We start from the raw sequence: 19,377 nt of genomic DNA on the forward strand, positions 1-19,377 counted from the left end.
GGTAAACACCATCTCCTGATTGAGGCTGCAGGTATTTTAACATCACAGACCCCTGCTCTTTGAATGAGGTTAGACCAACACTGCTGTTTAAAAACAAAGAGAGATCAATGTGAGAAGTGGAGTGTGTGGAGTGGTTATGTGTCTACTGTCAGTTGGCTTGAATTCCTAAAGAAGACGCCATCTTGCATAGTTGAAAATTTTTCTTTTGAGATGAAACAGATTCAAAATAAAAGCTCCTCCCAGATAGCACCCCCAAGTTCCCAAATTAAAAAAGAAAATACACACACACACACACACACACACACGCTCAGAAGGACAAGACAGTAGGACCAGCCACTAGCCAGCTAAAAGAGAGCAAAATAGGTGGTTTCTTGGTGTAAAAGTAAGGGCAGAAGGGAAGTTTCCTCAGAGTCATTCAGCTGCCAGTATTGGACAATAGCAGATTTTAAAATTAGAGGAGAACCCTCACTCAGATAAATTGATCGTTTTGAGCCGAGGCTTATTTCACATGGTTGCTTTGTTTAATTTGGTCATTAAACTGCCCCATTCACACTATTTAATATTTATATCCTCTTTTCTTTTTCATGTATTTATTTTTCATCATATAGCATAAAAATGGGAAGCATTTGAGTCATTATTAATAAAGCCATTTACTATTATCCTTCAAAATGGTATTAATATTATAGTTAAATGCTAGTCATACATAACACATGGTACCTTTTTGCTTTGTATATTCATAATCTGGTGCCATTTGCTCTACATAACAGGATAGGTAAAGAGAACACATAGCACATACTGCCTTCCCAATATGTACACTGCTACTATACGGCAACTTAGAATCAGTTTCTGATTCATGTTGGTGAACAAGAAACAATTATTAGCAAATTTACTTATTACAAATTTGTAGAATTCAATAATAAGTGGTGATTATTTGAGAGGTTGTGACTTCATGAAAATTGTCATCATATGGGGTAAGTAGAGGGAATCTATGCAATTCATGGAAATTCAAGAGTATACTTTCTAAATAACAGAACGTAGTTAAGTAACAGTTCCAGCAGACCTGTTGTACAGTTGACAATTTTACAAACTGTGAAAGTAATTCTTTTTTCACCTCTACTCCCAACCTAGCCAGAGCCAACTTTAAGCTTTTACTTATGCCTGTGGATAAATGTTGAGGAGCCAGGACTAGGAGGCTTGGTTTAAATTCCTTTGTGTTATCTCATTTAATTCTTGAAATGGATCTGCTGAGCCAGTGTTTTCACTGCATAAGCAGTGAGAAAACTTATTCTCGGAGAATTTAGAAACTTTGGAGTGTGCTTATATGCCCTGACTGGAGTTTGGGGTTGTCAAAGGGAAGGTACTCAACTCATGGCCAGAAGGTTAGGTCGAGCCAGGGCTACAGACAGACAAATGACTCAGGTGATGAGATAGATTGATTTGAAATTGAAATCCAGTTAGAGATACTGGTCAATGAGAGCTCATGATCCCAGCTTGATCAATGTCATCAGTAGTTTATTATATCTTACCTAAGTGGTCTTCACTGCCATGGAGTCTCCATACTCCTTAGGTCCTCTGCCATACCCCACCTTTCTCACACTCAATAGAGAGCCTTTAGGAAGTTTCCTAAACACCCTATTCCTTGACATCTCCAAAACTAATGGAATCTACTCTCATCCTTAACCCTTTCCCTCCTATTTACAAGATTAACCCTGGGGCCATTCTCTCTCCATGTCTGCCTGTATGCCATTCTTTTCTGCTTTCTTAAGCTCTTGCCTCACCAATGGTACCAATTGTTCTTAATTGTTTAGACCCACAATCACCAGGGTTTTCTTCTTTTCAGCTTTGTCATCCTTTTTTTTTTTTTTTAAAGAAACTAAACGAAATATTCTCAAAGGCTTCCCTAATCTATCTTTCTTTCAAATCATCTTTTTTTTCACTTTGCTTTACCCTCGAGTTACAAAATAAGGGACTTTCTACCTTGTTGCTCTTATCCATCCAAACCCTGACCATGTACAAAACTACATTTCATAATTTCTTATTCTCTGGCTTTTATACTCAAAGAATTTCCATTTTCTTGAAAGTAATTCTTATTTTTTAAATTCATTTAACCTCAACATATGAAAATATTGTTTGCATTCTGTAAATCCATTGAGTCTTTTAAAGTGGCCATTTAAAGATTTGCTTTTGGTTGAGTAAGAATGTGTAGTTCATAGTAAGAATAAAGGAACTAGCTATAGGTCTGCTATTAAAAACTTGGTTATAAAACTTGGAATTATATGTTAATAGAAATTAAACTTTATTCAAGTGGCTCCCAATCATTATTTTAAAACACAGTTTGGAAATCTGAGGATGTACCGGGAATTGTGCCAAAAATAATGAAAATTCACCCCACCCAATTTCATAGTCCCAACCCCCCAACATGCCTGTTTGGGGTATTTCTGTGGTTTGGATACTTTCTCTTCCCTGTCTTAGGGCTATACCACTGTGACTTTCTGCTTTGTGTACACAGTAATTTGTTGTTTTAATAACAATACCAAAAAGAAAAAAAGAAAAAGAAAGCACATAGCAAAGTGGGTCAAGCTGTCACCTTCCAGCCTTCCAGCAGGCTTTGAAAGCAACCAAACAAGCGAAGAGCCAGAGGTAGGCTGCTCACAAGTTACATTCCTAAATGCAGACACAAAACTGAGGATGTTTTATTATGAAGAACAGAGACTAAGAGGCTGCCTACAAATGAGTCTTTCCTTGGAACACTTGGACGAAATGTTCCCTGATAGCTAAGCATGAACCAGAGTGGAGACTGACTGAGAGACGCATAGACCTCATACACAGGCTAAGGATGTGAAGGGTACCATAGCACACGAGGGGCCCTGCTCAGCAGGTTGGGGTGGGCCTTTTGATCCCCCAAAAACTATTGGTACTGTAGGTCCTAATCCCTCATCTTGCTATTGGAGGTCAGTGCCAACCTCATCATGACCTCTGGATTTTAAGATGATGAGGCTATGTCTGCTGTTTGTGGAATAGTATTTCTAGACAAATGTTTTGTAGTAACCATAACATAAATAAAGTTTCTTATTTCTAGCCAGTCATGGCAGAGGAGTAACATGGCATTAGAGATTGGGAAATCGGCCCCTTGTGGTGGTCCCTCAGACAACATGTGCTGTCTCTTACATGCCACACTCGCTGAAGATAGGATGGATGAGGGGCAGAGTGAATAAACATGTAGCAGATAAATATTTGGATAAAGATTTTGAAGAAGTCCCAAGAAATAGCATGGGTAAACAAGAAAAGGCCTGGAAAAACTCACCCAAGAGAGCTAGTGTTTGGCAGAATGAATATTTTTGTTTTGTTGTTGTTATAAAGTATTCACTTTAAATTAGAACTGCTTAAATGAAATTTTAAAAATAGTTTTTCTAAACAGCATTTAGAGAATCTGGTAAATGTAAGTCACAGATTCATTTTATGCATATTCACAAATCATGTGACCATGTTGCTCTAAGCTTTTAAGTCCATACAGCTAGAAACTAGCAGAGATCCGTTTCAGTCTCAGGTTTAATTCCAAAGCTTTATCTCCTGCATCCAGAAATCCATTATGCTTATCTGTGTATAAAGGCAACAGAAAGAAAAGTTAGACCACCCTTTTGGAGCAAGGAGGCCAGCCCTTCTGCTGGCACATCACCTAGAAGGATATCTAGGTCCGGTGGGTCTTTGCTGCTCTCTCTCCAAAGAGGAAGTGATACTTTATGAGAAGTTTTCCTTAGACTACTATCATTTTAAGAGCAAAGACTTTCTTTCTTTCTTTTCTTCTTCAAGGGGTCAGAATCCCTTCTTCAGCTAACACACTGACAGCTGGCTCACACTGGCACACACAGTGGTTAGGTGAAGGAATCCAGGGCAACTTCTCTTAGCTTCCTATTTCCTTTCATTTTACATTGTTTCAGAGATTAATTACTTACAGGATCCTCTTCTAACATGCTCTGTTAGAGGTCCAGCTAGATATAATCCTATCCCAGCAGATAGCACAAGCTAAAACTGCTTAGCTGATGGTATAATTGTGCTTGACGGACTGAGCATCCTGTCTAGCAGACGTGTGCATGAGTCTCAATCCATTTACAGTCTATTTGACAATCTTCCCTTCTCATGCATTATTTAGGTCCAGACGTTGTATTTCAATACCTTTATAATGTGGACTGCTCAAAGTTTAGCTGCTTTTTTACTAGATGACATGGTGGGGATGAAGGCATATAAATTGTGTTGGGGGTAATGATTAGCCAAGATGGTATAGCTTGAGAAAGGAAGTGTCATAGCCTCATACTGGGCTTGGTCAACATGGAACCTGCCTCCTGGGGAAAAGTAAAGGTTAAGGCCTATAATTCTAGCTCAGTCTGAATGAGAAATCTGATTTTTCAAAGCGTTTGGAGAGTCTGAAAGTGAGGAGGAGTTGAGGTATTTAAATATTTAGTTGGGCTTGAACTTGTGGTGTTGGGAGAAGGAAGGGGATGGGATTGGGGGAAGGGAGGGTTGGGGCAGCATGTGATGACCTATGTGACACATGTATCACATATCGTAAATTACGTCATGATTTCGCCTGTGGTTATCACCAAGAAAGTGGCTTTGGTTCAAGCAGGTAGGAGAGTTGACTGTCCTGATTTACCACGTGAAGTTCTTCATTCTCTCTGACCAACGTGCTTTATTTTAACACTAAATTAGAGCTTTGGATACAAAAATCTTTGCTGAGTTGATGTAGCTTTTTATGTTGCCTCATCTCAATTGCCATTAGATCATTTAGTAAAGACTTTAATCTTCTCCGTGCTCTCATTTTTCACATTTTAGTGGGATAACACTGTGGTCATTTTGCTCCATTCTAGAAATAGGCTGCAATCAGACTCTGAGGAAACAATCATTTTGTATTTCAATTGGAAACAATAAAAATAGTTGCTGCCCATTACTCTTTACACTTCGTTACTACTTTATTTTTATAGCTTCATTGAATCTGGTATGAATCATAAGTATAAGAAGCCTGTGTCATTTCTGTCATTGAAAAGTTAAAAGACCCAATATTCAACCTTATGGAGTCTTTTGTTCCTTTGGACTCTATGCCTATTCTAGGCTTTACTACCAGAGGAATGATGATGTCTGTTAAACTTACGCACATGGGTGCATTTTTTTCCAGAGGTTATAAGCAAGAAAATTATGCCTATAAAACACAATCCACTTACCTTTACTTTTCATATGTGGATTTTTATGAAAAGAGCAACACATGCATTGAATTAACTTTTTTTCCTTTCCATATCAAGGCAACCTTAAGCAGAGACATGCTTAAAATAAATACTAGATTCCTAAGTACAACTAAGTGTCCTTTTCTCTACTTACCTGTTAGGAATGTCTTATCTAAGTTTGTATTTTCTTTATGGTCAGAAGAAATTTCACTTCTTCCTGTACCTCCTAATCTTTACACAACTTCTGATCCCATTTATTATTAAAAATTCCAGTCTATTCTTCAAAGGAAACTATTAACTTACTTTTAAACTTCTCTCTGAGCCTAAACTAATTTTCATCCCTCTCTTCAAAGCTGTCCTTGAGGGCTTCCCTGGTGGCGCAGTGGTTGAGAGTCCGCCTGCCGATGCAGGGGACACGGGTTCATGCCCTGGTCCGGGAAGATCCCACATGCCGCGGAGCGGCTGGGCCCGTGAGCCATGGCCGCTGAGCCTGCGCGTCTGGAGCCTGTGCTCCACAACGGGAGAGGCCACAACAGTGAGAGGCCCGCGTACCGCAAAAAAAAAAAAAAAAAAAGCTGTCCTTGAGCTACTATCCAAAGTTCCATGTTGCCTTGTGCTTGTGCTCAGTCTCAGCTTTCAACAGAAGGCATGTGCACCATTGAAAAGAATCTGTAAACGGATGCATTGTTTGGAATTCCTCAGCTTCTCTAGAACAACAGTTTTCAATCTAGAATTTCCTATCAGCGTCATAACAAGCCTCAATCCCTCTGCAAATTTGATTCACATGTTTAATTCAAGCAATGAATTAACTAATTTTGAGTTATTAAACCAGTAGCCTGCCTATTTTAGGAAAAAACAAAACAGAATACAGAAAGCCGACTATACAAATTTCCGACTTCTCAAGATGGTAAGAAAGACACAGGCATCAATTCAAATACAGCTGCCTAAACATATACAACTTTCAGTAGCTCTTCGAGGGTTGCTCCCATTTTCCTTTCACTCCTCTTCCTTGTGAGGACATAACAACCTTTAGATGGAGGGCTTTCTCCACTTTTGCTGCTGTCTGGTCTAGAATGCACTATTTTGTCAGCCCCATTTACTAGATGATGTTGATTATCAGTATTGGAGTTCAGTCAAATTCCTGGTACAGAAAAGAAAGGGTGCTGCAGTGCTTATTCAGGTAGAATTTCATTTTTAAAAGTTAGAAGAATGATTTATTCCAGATCATGCTTTGTTTATATAACTGTCCAGACCATTTTTCCCTTTTGGCAGGAGGGGGGTGTGTTAAAAAAATAACTAAAAGGAGCCACAGACATAGAGACAAGGACAGGGGTACTAGTTAAATCATTGTTAGGTCTCTTTCCCTCTTAGTCATGACATTTCTCTAGAGTAAGTGCTGTTCAGGATGTGTTTTGAAGAAGGCAGGAGATAGCTTGGCAAACGTGGAGTGGAAGTTTGTCCCGCCATCACGAAGAATAGTATTATTTTTGACAGCCAAAACTGCAAACATGTTTACATTGTAATAAGGGCTTGGAAATTCTTTAAGGTTTTCAACCTGGAAAAATTCATGAATTCTCTTGTATTTGTACTAATGTGCGGATCAAATTGCTGTTTCAGCTACTTTCACGCTTATTTACCATTTGCTTTAATTTTTTTTTCTTTTTCATGAAAGTGCAACTTACATCCAGCGAAGTGCACAAAACGTAAGGCTTAATAAATGCAATGTTATAAGTGAGGCTTTCTTTTTTCAAATATTTTACGTAATGCATACCCGGTAAAGTCTGCAATACTGGGCTGCAATTTTCTAAATGAGAAAAACTCTACACATTGCTTTCAGAATACTTTCAACACATCTTTTCAGATATAATTAAAAGGTCAGTTGTGTAGGTGAGTCAACGGCTAAGTTTTATTTTGTGTTTCTGAACCTGCAGGTGGTCAGGCCCAATGCACTGGGGTGGATATCCACCAAAGTACATTGCACTTTCCTGAAAAATATATAATGCACAATCTTGAGAACAGAGTAAAGAAAAATGTCACACAGAGCAAATGGTGAAGGGAAGGAAAACAGAGAAAGAGAAGGGAGATAGAAATAATAGGAAAGGTTTCCAGGGAGCCTTCTATATTTTTTTCACCCCAATCTGACCAGCCTTTCTTAGCCCTGGCACTTGTCATTGTATTCATCCAGAGTTGTTTTAGGTAGCTGGATATTTCATTAGCAGTTTGTGTGTCCCCTAGATTATAAACTCTTTGTGGATGAGAATGTGTTCTATTTTTTTGTTTGGTCACTCATTACTCCTTCACTTTGATCCTCCACAGCCCTTGAAGGCAAATGAAGATCTGTTCATAATAGAAATTCAATAAGCTGTTTTAGAATGAAGAAAGAAACAGAGAAAGCTCTGGTTTCCTAGCAGGGCTGCTATTGCTCTCTGCGGCCACCACCCCCAGCATAGCTTCTCATGTAGTGAGATTCAGGAGCTCATTTTTCAGGAGATCGAAAAAGCTCTCAATATGTGTATCGACTCCTAATGTGTCACTTGAAAGAAAACCTGATTAAAGAAAAAAAAAAAGTGGAAATTTACTCCATTTCTGTCTGATGCTGAAAAAGTACCAGAGTGTGGAATGTCAATATTATCAGCTGTCAGAGCTGCACTGTCTCCTGGGCCCCGGGACAGAACTCTTCTTTTCCTTTAAAATTGGAAGACATTCAAGATTTGTAAGGGTCATCACAATACAAGCAAATTATATCATCTACTACATCAGTATCAAAACTCTGTACATTGAAACCTCTCTTTAGAGAAAAGGGACTTTGCTTCCCAAGACTTCCTTAAAAAGTCTCTCCCCAAATCTCTTTTCTTTTCTTTATTTTTCTCTCGAACACCATTGATGGCAGAAGTGATTGATCATTGATGTAGGAATAATCTCAAGCCTATTAAATTCCCATATCAAAGGTTTTAAAAATTAGTGGGACTGATTGAATGCGTAGAAGATCTAAAATAGAGTATCGACTATATATACCTCGATGGTCAGGGAAACTGCACAGTTAGATTTTGAATTATCAGATTATTATACAGTATAGTATATTAATTTATAAATATATACTACAAAATTAAAAATAAATAAGCTTCGTTTGCTTTCTAATTGATGATAACATGGTGTAAAATTACCATTTCATTCTTAAGGCAGAGAAGAGATATGGGTAAGTCTCCTAGACTATCTACTAGCTCCTTGTTCCTAGTATAGTCTTGTTTCTAATGACAGTCTGATATTTTATTCTATCATCCTTATATTTTCTCATATTTTTTATAATAGTTGTCATTTTGTACTGAAAGCTAGATATCTAAGCATAATATTGTTGAAGTCAACTTTTAATTATCTCAGGACAGACTGTGGTGTTTAGCCCTTATATATGCAATTTTAAAAGCTAAAATGGGCCTTATTACTCTATCAGTTGAGGGAATTTCAGGCAACACTGGCGAGGCTGATGATTTTATCCCTAGTGTTTGCTCAATGATTAGGCTGCTTCTTAGAGACCAGTTTCTGAAAGAGAGGGACAAACAAAACCCAGAAAACTTTGCCATTTTTAGTAATGTATTTAAATAGCAGCAGAAGTTAGAAATCTATAGAAAGCATATAGATTAAGATTACATTTTTAAAACAAACTTTAAATATAAACATTCATAAATTCAGGTTTATGTGAATTCCACTTGACTTCTTGTTCTGAAATTTTTTTATGCAACCACATATCTTCTTTCCCTGGAGTCCACTTGTTGTCAATCATGGGCTCCTTTTTCCCTGATTTTTTTAATTCTTCTAGAAAGCTTTTTTTTAATAATCTTATTTATTTATTTGTTTGTTTATTTTTGGCTGCATTGGGTCTTTGTTGCTGTGCACGGGCTTTCTCTAGTTGTGGCGAGCAGGGCCTACTCTTCATTGCGGTGCATGGGCTTCTCGTTGCGGTGGCTTCTTGTTGTGGAGCACAGGCTCTAGGAACGCGGGCTTCAGTAGTTGTGGCTCGTGGGCTCTAGAGCACAGGCTCAGTAGTTGTAGCACACAGGCTTTGTTGCTCCATGGCATGTGGGATCTTTCCGGACCAGGGCTCGAACCCACGTCCCCTGCATTGGCAGGTGGATTCTTAACCACTGTGCCACCAGGGAAACCCTAGAAAGCTTTTTTAATAAATCAGCTTTTGTTTCCTGGTATGACATAGTAGAAAGAATGTGACCATAGGAGTCGGATACCTAAATTTGGACCATAGCCCTAGTATTTGCCAGCTCTCTGATCACAGTCATCTGTAAAGCTGGAAAAGATGATTATTGTTTTCAGAGTATTGTGAGAATTAAATAAAATAATATGCAGAAAATTCTAGCATTTAGGTTACACATGTATTAATAAATTTATTATTAGCTTATTATGTTGTGGATGCACCTGTGAAAATGATCATTATATATCAGGCATCTTGCCTGACTTGAGCAGAGTGTGGAGAAAACCCCATTTATTTTATCAAATTTTCGCTGCGTATTCAAATATACATTAGAATTTTTTTTTTTTTTTTTTTTTTTTTTTTGGCTGTGCCGAACGGCATGCGGGATCTTGGTTCCCCTACCAGGGATTGAACCTGTGCCACCTGCATTGGGAATACCAAGTCTTAACCACTGGACCGCCAGGGAAGTCCCCCATGAAATTTTAAAAAAATCATTTAAGTTAGCATTTTCTCTGTAACAGTTCCAAAAGATAAGTTACTGTCAATGTTAGAACTTCTGTGTAGTTGACATGAAAATTTTGTGAGAAGTTATATATCAGTTTACCTGGTGATGTGTTTTTATGATGATTGCTTTTAGAAAACTGTTTTAATCTTAAATGTCACATATTTTCATGTGCAGAACCTCACTTACTAACTCTTTGTCTCATTGTGAACATCTCCTGTCCAAAGTCACAGTATTGGCCTGGACATGATATCCTCTGTTGTCTAATCCAAAGGCCCAACTTGAACTTGGATTAGTCATAAATAAATTATGATAAATTTGGGGGGCTCACACTGGCTGCTAGGTAAAACTGTTCCTCAGACAAACAGTGAATATAAATACTGAGTCTGGAGCCAAGTAATTTGGGTTTGAATCTCAATTTGATTCTTCATTACTTGATCTTTAGTTCAATATTTATAAAAAGGTATATAATAATAATAATCACCTCAGGAGTTGCTGTGAAGAGTAATCATGCTCAACATTTATTGTGTTATTATCAATATTATTATTATCATTGATTATTTAATATTATTAATAACTTAATATCATTGATAATGATAACTTAGTATTGCCAGTACCACTACACCCCACATTTCCTCACTCTTAATCTGTTTCATACACACACACACAATTTTCTGTAGTATTAAGAAAGGTGATTAATTTATATTCATTTAACAATAGTAAATATTAATAGTATTTATTTAATGCTTAATATTTATAGATCAGGGTTCAGAGACATTATCTCACTTGATCTTACTACAACTCTAGATGAAAAATAGGGTTGCTATTATTCTTATTTGAGAAGAAAAAAACATAGCTAATAATTAAGAGCAGAGATTAGCACCCACAGCTTTGCCAGGATAATATTAAACCGCTGCCTTCCTCACTGCTACATATAGGGACTCAAGTAGTAAAGAAGCTAAGGACACAATTTTTTTTCTCCTAAGTTTCTGTAGTATTTTCAGGACTTAGTCATAAACTAACAGTAAAATAACAAATGGATTATTATACGTTTGCCATATTAAGATACTGAGTCCTTTAAAGGTCATCTTCATTGTTTACTTTGTTGTGATTATGTTATTTCATCAATGATATAACAATTATTGCTTTAATAAAATCCTATGATGCCACATCAGAGGTGAAAACTTTTACAGAACTGTAAACAGCAGAGGTGCCTAGAGCTTTATGAAAGAAAGCTGTTTTCTTTAATAGAAGAGGAACCGTCCTTAGGTAGGCTTGTGTATCACGTGAGGAGAAAGGAATGCCATTCTTCAAACACTTGTGCTTGCTTCTAAGTGAATGTTTTCCATTTTTACATATAGCATTAGTATAAACAAGTAAACAAGTAAATATTATAACTCTAAAACTTTAGAGGGTACGATAGCAACTAAGTATGTCAACACTGTATAAATTTACTGTTTTACTTGAATAAGCATTCCAGGACCCCGAAATGGAATGTGTCTTAGCTAGCTACTCTGTTGGGTAAAGGATAATTCTCAAGTGGGGAGAGAAACAGAGAGAGTATCTAACCAAAGGGTAAAGACATTGATTTGAGTTGCCAACATTTACTCACTGGCCTTGAAACCAAGACAATTCACTTAATCTCTTTGTATAGGCTGACCTTACTTCTTAAGATAAAGGGGATGATAGGACCTGTTCTGTATATTTTATAGAGTTGTTAATATGAAGTGAGATAACATGTTTAGAGTCCTAAGATTATTTTTTCTTTCAATTATTTTATTTTATTTTTTTGCGATACGCGGGCCTCTCACTGTTGTGGCCTCTCCCGTTGCGGAGCACAGGCTCTGGATGCGCAGGCTCAGCGGCCATGGCTCACAGGCCCAGCCGCTCCGCGGCATGTGGGATCCTCCCGGACCGGGGCACGAACCCGTGTCCCCTGCATCGGCAGGCGGACTCTCGACCACTTCGTCACCAGGGAAGCCCCTCAATTATTTTCTAATTGAAAATTAAAGGATGCTCATAAGCATGAGAATCATGAAGCTTTATGTTATTGTAAAGCTTTAGAATAATAATAGTTATTGTTTTAGCAGAAGTTATGGCAAGAACCAAATCCCTTGCTCATTCTTACAGTTTCTTATTTCCATAAAATAAGAGATCAAGCTAGTTTATTTATTTATTTATTTTTTAAGCTAGTTTATTTTTTAACTTAAATGTTTTATATATATATATATATATATATATATAAAATTCTCCAGAGGAAGTCACCAAAAATATTTTTTAAATAAAATAAATATTGCTCTATGTTTTATTAAAATGAGTGTGAAGAATAAATTAAAGTATCAAAAAGGATACTGGGAAAATTAATATTTGGTACTTTTCAATCAAAGTATTAAAATGAACATTTTGAACATACATATAACTCAATTCTAAAAATATCCATGAACTTATCTAATGAATAGACAAAAGCAAGCTTATAAGCAAGTCAGAATTCTGAACTTACTGTTATATTAGCTAATAAGGAATCATTAGAATAATTATTGGATTAGTGAAATTATTTTGTTCAAATAAATTACATGAATAAACAACTGTATAAGTAATGACCAAAAGCAGTGGTATTGAAACAATTCCACTGATTAGGTAAATAGGCGTTGAACTAATAATATTAATTGTTGCTCCTGTATTGATTCAACAAACATTTTTGAGCACCAGTTAGTCGAGGCAGTGAGCTGGATGGTAGAGCTACAAAGACTCAGAAGTCAAAATTCACAGTTTTGTTAGTGACAAAGAAAAATACATAGACAGTGTATCAATCAGTGTCCTATGGGTCAAAGGTCTAAACAGGGGATCTACAAAAACTGAAACCTGAAAGGCTACTAACTGTAGGAAACAAAGTGCTCAGCCTCTCTAGTAATCAGAGAAATAGAAATTAAGACAAAAAGCTGCATGTTGTCTCTCTGGGATTGGCAAGTATTACAAAGTTGCATAATAACAATTGTTTAAAGGTTATTAAGAAACAGGACTTACCTGGTCAGAGTAGGATCCTCTGCAGCTATCCAAGAGAATAATATGACTGTAGTCAGAAGAAGGCTTATACCCATGCCTTCGTCCAGTGCCTTGGTCCCTATCTTGGGATTATATGATAGGGAAATTTGTAACTCAAGTCCATAGGAAAATTTTAATTTCAGCACCATTTCAAGCAGTTTGAGGCAAACTGCATGCCCATCACTAGAGAAATGTATCAGAAAAGATGCCATGATTTACTCACTATGGAATTATCAATAGAAGCAATACATTTGAAATAGCTGGAGCAATATAAAAACATAATATGGAATGAAAAATAAAAAGAAACAGAACAACATCTAAGACACAGTATCATTTAGTAAATTAAGATCATAAGGGAAAAATTGTATATTTTCCAGAGTTGCATATCTAGCCAAAGAAATAGTACAAGCAACTTGAACAAGTTCTGAAGGAGAGAAAGGGTAATGGGATGTGAGAAATAACAATGAAAAGAAGGAAAACATTGATTAAATAAAAATAAGAGGACCGTGCAGAAACTGATGAGGATGTTGGCTATAGTCTGAGGAGTATAATTTACTCAGCTTTCCACTTGATATTCAAATAACTGTAGACAAACAGGAGAATAAGAGCAACAGAACAGAATAAAATGATATGAGGCATGCTGTGGAAAAAACAGCTAGGCTAAAAGCTATCAAAAGGGTTTCATCGAGTTGATGATGCCTGAAGGCTGAATAGGAGGCAGACAGGTGAGAAATGTGAGGATGTAAGGATGAGGGGATGCAGGAGAGGTTCTTTGAAGATACTAGACAAGGATGGAAAATGGCATGAAGTTGTAACATACAATGTTGTGTTTGGATAACTGCATGTAATTGCCTTTAATGTGGGATATTTAGGGAAGTTCTGAGATACTTCTGGAAAGATGCAAGGGGGCAAGATTATAAATTTTATCAAGAGTCTAATTATGTCAATGATACAAGTAAGTAGGGCCTAACATAAGGAAATGGGAGTGAAAATGGGAACGAGGTATAACTTCAGAGGATACTTAAAAGGTAGTTGACAGGTCATGGTTGCAGGAAGTGTGGGAGAGGCAGGAGCCAGGAGATGGCTAAGAATTTTAACTTGATGGTAATAGGACTCACAGAGATGGGTAAAACAGAATATGGAGAATTTTGAAACAAAATATGGTAAATTCCATTCCATCAAAACTACTTGCCTAATTAAACTCTTCAAAGTTTCTCCATGACTTAGAGATTAAATTCAAATTCCTTATGTCTTCCTTAAGAAATTTATGATGAGACCTCTGTCAATGAATTGTTTTAATGTTTCTAGGTGGGTTTTTTTTCTTTGCTATAATATTTCTGAATGGACGTCCTTGAGTAGACCTCTTGCACATTTTTCTGACTATAGCTGAAATATAAATTCCTATATGTAGTATTCCTGAGACAAGTGTTTCTTCAATGTTAAATTTTTATAAATGTATTTACATTTTTAGAGATATAGATACGGTTCCCTACAAGGAAATTACCTCAATAACTCCAACCAATAATGTCCAATAATTTTAACAACTGTGGATGAAGAAATGGTTTCCACTGTTTGTGTCTGCATTTTCTTTTCTCACTCTATATTACAGTTGTCTTTGGGTGACTTGGATTTGGGTGTCTTTGCCTTTTAGGGTGCTTAGAATGATGAGTTAGGGTCAGGATAGTAGGTCATGGAATAACTAAACCACCTCCTATATCCCAACTAATGACAACATATTTGCACTTTTAAATTGTGATGTTGAATATCTTTTCACATGATTAAAATTTAACATTTAATTTGTCTTTCATCTAGCGAGTGTATCAATGTTTTAGATTGTTAGTCTTCTCATCTTATTTCATTTCAAAACTTTTTGTATTAAGGACATTAGGTAACTTTTTATCATGTGCTTTTACAATATTGTTTCCCAATTTTTATTTTTACTTTTTTTATGCAAAAATTTAAAATAATTATGTAGTGCTTACATATACTTTTCTTATGGCTTCTGAGTTTTGGGTCTTGTTTATTAAGGCCAAATTCCTCCTAAGTTATTGTTTTTAAAAAGTATACTTGAAGATAACTTGCTTTCCAAGAAGAATAATCCATTTCGTTTAAATGCTATTTGTACTATGAAATAATTTTCTACATGAATTTCAAGGGAAAACCACTGCTCCATCTGTATTTCTTTGTAATTATGGGGACCTAAATGAATAGAGATTTCTCAATTTCAAAATGCCAACAAATAACTTCTCAACAATGCTTACTTTCTGATACACACAACTCATTGATTTTTTTTTTTTTTTTTTTTTTTTTTGTAAGTCTCTCAGCTCTACAGAACAGCGCTTGATTGGAGCTCACAACTCATAACTTTTTTTTTTTTTTAGTTTTATTATTATTATTTTTTTTGCTGCACGCAGGCCTCTCCCGTTGTGGAGCACAGGCTCTGGACGTGCAGGCTCAGCGGCCTGGCTCACGGGCCCAGCCGCTCCGCCGCATGTGGGATCTTCCAAGACCGGGGCACGAACCCGTGTTCCCTGCATCAGCAGGCGGACTCTCAACCACTGCGCCACCAGGGAAGCCCACAACTCATTGATTTTGTCAACTTGGGCCACTTCCTTCAGAGGTTGTGTCCCCAGAAATATGTCATAGCTCATTTGATAAACTCAACTTTCTTTCCAGTGTCCCTTATGAAAGATTGCTCAATTGTCTCCAGACTTCGATGATATTATCTGAAAATGGTGAACATGTGTTTACTTAAACACAACAGGGTTGGGCAGCAGAAAGTGCACTCCTGTTTAATAATTGCTCCTTTACCAACCCATCACTGCCACCAGAGCGTATGCCTCTCACAGGCAAGGACCTTGTCTTAATTATCAGGGAATACCCAGAGTATATCATAATGCTTAATCCTGAGTTACTTAATAGGTATGCGAGGACAAAGTGAATGAGTGAATGATTGAACAAACTAAGGTTCATAGTCTTATCTCTATCATTGACTTGATATGTGACCTTATATAAATTAGTTAATCTTTCTGGGCTTCAGTTCCCTGTTCTGCTGAACAAATATAATTTCTAGCCTGACTGTACCAAAGATTTGTCTGGAAGAACAACAAGATAATACACTTGGTAGTGATTTGGGAAAAAAAAAAAATCAGAAAATTCATATAATCATATCAATATACATTTGATAAATAATTTCTTTTGCAGGATATGGAATATTGCTAACTACATAGAATATGCTGTGGGACACTAACTACAAGTGTAAAATGGAGATCAGAAAAAAATAATACTCACTGGGGGGAATGTATTGGCTAAAAGGAGTATCATTATTATCTTTATTATTATCATTATCAGTATTATTATGAAAAACACTTAGAGAAACCTGGTGGAAAAAGTCACACACAATATTACATGTTTTATGCTTCCCCCATAATTTAGTCCTCCTATTGGTTTATTAATTTTTATGTCTATACCAGAAACCTCCTGATGCTTTGGAAAGTTTTTTGTATAATTTTGGCTTATTTAGTTCAATTCATCAATATTATGCTCAGTTAAATTGACTGATGACAGATAGATAGAGATAGATAGATAGATAGATAGATAGATATTCAGTTCTAGATGTGAACATATTCAAAATGTCATCAGACTTCAAATACATTGCCAGCCTGAAAGGATCTTTTGAATCCTTCATTTAAAGTCTTTGCTTTTCATATGGGGAATTGAGGCAGGTAGTCGCAATGAACTTGTAGGAGAAAGAAGGAAGATTTTGGAGTAAAAAATATAGTTCAAAAGAGAGACATCTGATATATTTTAAAGCAATGTTTATACTATGTATTTGTTAATTTTATTCTATTTCCCTGCAGGTTTAAATGTGTATTTGGCTACTTGGCTACTGATTAGAGAACACAAAATGAATAACTCAACAAACTCCTCTAACAATGGCCTGGCTCTGACCAGTCCTTATAAGACATTTGAAGTGGTTTTTATTGTCCTTGTGGCTGGGTCCCTCAGTTTGGTGACCATTATTGGCAACATCCTGGTCATGGTCTCCATTAAAGTCAACCGCCACCTCCAGACCGTCAACAATTACTTTTTGTTCAGCTTGGCCTGTGCTGACCTCATCATTGGTGTTTTCTCCATGAACTTGTACACCCTTTACACTGTGATTGGCTACTGGCCTTTGGGACCTGTGGTGTGTGACCTTTGGCTAGCCCTGGACTATGTGGTCAGCAATGCCTCAGTAATGAATCTGCTCATCATCAGCTTTGACAGATACTTCTGTGTCACAAAACCGCTCACCTATCCCGTCAAGCGGACCACAAAGATGGCAGGTATGATGATTGCAGCTGCCTGGGTTCTCTCCTTTATCCTCTGGGCTCCGGCCATTCTCTTCTGGCAGTTCATTGTAGGGGTGAGAACTGTGGAGGATGGGGAATGCTACATTCAGTTTTTTTCCAATGCTGCTGTCACCTTTGGCACTGCCATTGCAGCTTTCTATTTGCCTGTGATCATCATGACTGTGTTATACTGGCACATATCCCGAGCCAGTAAGAGCAGGATAAAGAAGGACAAAAAGGAGCCTGTGGCCAACCAAGATCCAGTTTCTCCAAGTCTGGTACAAGGAAGGATAGTGAAGCCAAACAACAACAACATGCCTGGCAGTGATGATGGCCTGGAGCACAACAAAATCCAGAACGGCAAAGCTCCCAGAGATGCTGTGACTGAAAACTGTGTCCAGGGGGAGGAAAAGGAAAGCTCCAATGATTCCACCTCAGTCAGTGCTGTCGCCTCTAATATGAGAGATGATGAAATAACCCAGGATGAAAACACAGTTTCCACTTCCCTGGGCCACTCCAAAGATGAGAACTCAAAGCAAACATGCATCAAAATTGTCACCAAGACCCAAAAAGGTGACACATGTACCCCAACTAATACCACCGTGGAGCTAGTTGGTTCTTCAGGTCAGAATGGAAATGAAAAACAGAACATTGTTGCTCGCAAGATTGTAAAGATGACCAAGCAGCCTGCAAAAAAGAAGCCTCCTCCTTCCCGGGAAAAGAAAGTGACCAGGACGATCTTGGCCATTCTGTTGGCTTTCATCATCACTTGGGCCCCATACAATGTCATGGTGCTCATTAACACCTTCTGTGCACCCTGCATCCCCAACACAGTGTGGACAATTGGTTATTGGCTCTGTTACATCAACAGCACTATCAACCCTGCCTGCTATGCACTTTGTAATGCCACCTTCAAGAAGACCTTTAAACACCTTCTCATGTGTCATTATAAGAACATAGGCGCCACAAGGTAAAACATCTTTGTAAAGAAAGAAGGTAGTCAAGGGAGCTTGGCGAAAAGAAACAGAATAAAAGAGCTCCTAGTTTTCAAATCTCTGCCATTGCACTTTATAGTCTTATCATGGAATGTGCAATTAAGGAGCCCAACAGTGACACTCTTATGGTGCCTATGCTCCAGTTTGAAACTTGCACCTTATAAACCCTGTCAGTTTAGGAGCAAGGAGACTATTAAGGAGACATGTTGGAACTGTGGATTTAAGAAATGATCTATGCTTTCTCATACTCTCTTGAAGAAGGGCTTCTGAATCTATAATTTTATCTCTGCACAAAAAGAATAATAACCTCACTCCTTTTTTTCATTTTTTTGTTCCCAAGTGTCCATATGAGGATTAAATGCCACAGTTACAAACTAACCTGGAGAGTTAAACATAAAGAAAGCCATTATACAATGGCGAAGTGAACAAAGAAGATCAAAAAAGGATGTAGAAATGGCCTCTGGAGCGTTTAACATATATTATTCTCTTGTTTTGGTTTTATGTGGAGAATTGCAACATAATAAATGCTTATCTTTTTTTGCCTTTCCCTTTCCCACCATCAAAAGAGAACAAACAAACAAAAACAAACAACAAACTTAATTACATCGTTATTTTTCTCATATGGCATTGGTTTTTATACTTCCCTGTTTTACATTGTGTAAGGGCAAAATCTGCAGGACTTTCACTAAATACAGAGACAGCCATGAAAAAGGGTATTTCACCCCTGCCCACTGTGTCTTTTGCATTCTTTGGGGGTATAAAACCCTATGAGGATTTAGTTCACTTATGATTCTTCATGTGAAATATTTTCACCAATCTGGTTTTCTACTAAACTAGCCTCTTATTTTAATAGAATAGCCTACTTGATATATAAACATGCTTGAGAAACCAAAGTCATTTTTTAAATTGAGGTTTCATCAAATTGAACAATGGTCATTCTTGTTGGAGAAAGTTTACTGAGGGCGGGTGAATTTTGAGGTAAGAAAATAGAAGGTTGAAAGGGCATCCTGTTTCAACCTGATCTGCCTAACCTATGTATGACATGCTGACTTGTAAACATGAACTCCTGGCCTTTGTCAGCAGGAAG

General features: G+C 37.2%; 1 protein-coding gene across 1 annotated transcript in view; it reads left to right on the forward strand.

Annotated features, from left to right (window-relative positions):
* The window catches only part of CHRM2 (cholinergic receptor muscarinic 2), a 154,463-nt gene extending 135,447 nt beyond the window's left edge, over positions 1–19,016 (forward strand). Inside the window, exon 2 of the mRNA XM_007466590.1 lies at positions 16,822–19,016. Coding sequence (XP_007466652.1) covers positions 16,869–18,269 — 1,401 coding nt within the window. The 5' untranslated portion in view covers positions 16,822–16,868 and the 3' untranslated portion in view covers positions 18,270–19,016. The remainder of the gene's footprint in view (positions 1–16,821) is intronic.
* Positions 19,017–19,377: the final 361 nt, after the last annotated feature.

This window comes from Lipotes vexillifer, unplaced genomic scaffold, assembly GCF_000442215.2.
Source record: "Lipotes vexillifer unplaced genomic scaffold, Lipotes_vexillifer_v1.1 scaffold71, whole genome shotgun sequence".
NCBI classification, from domain to species: Eukaryota; Metazoa; Chordata; class Mammalia; order Artiodactyla; family Lipotidae; genus Lipotes; species Lipotes vexillifer.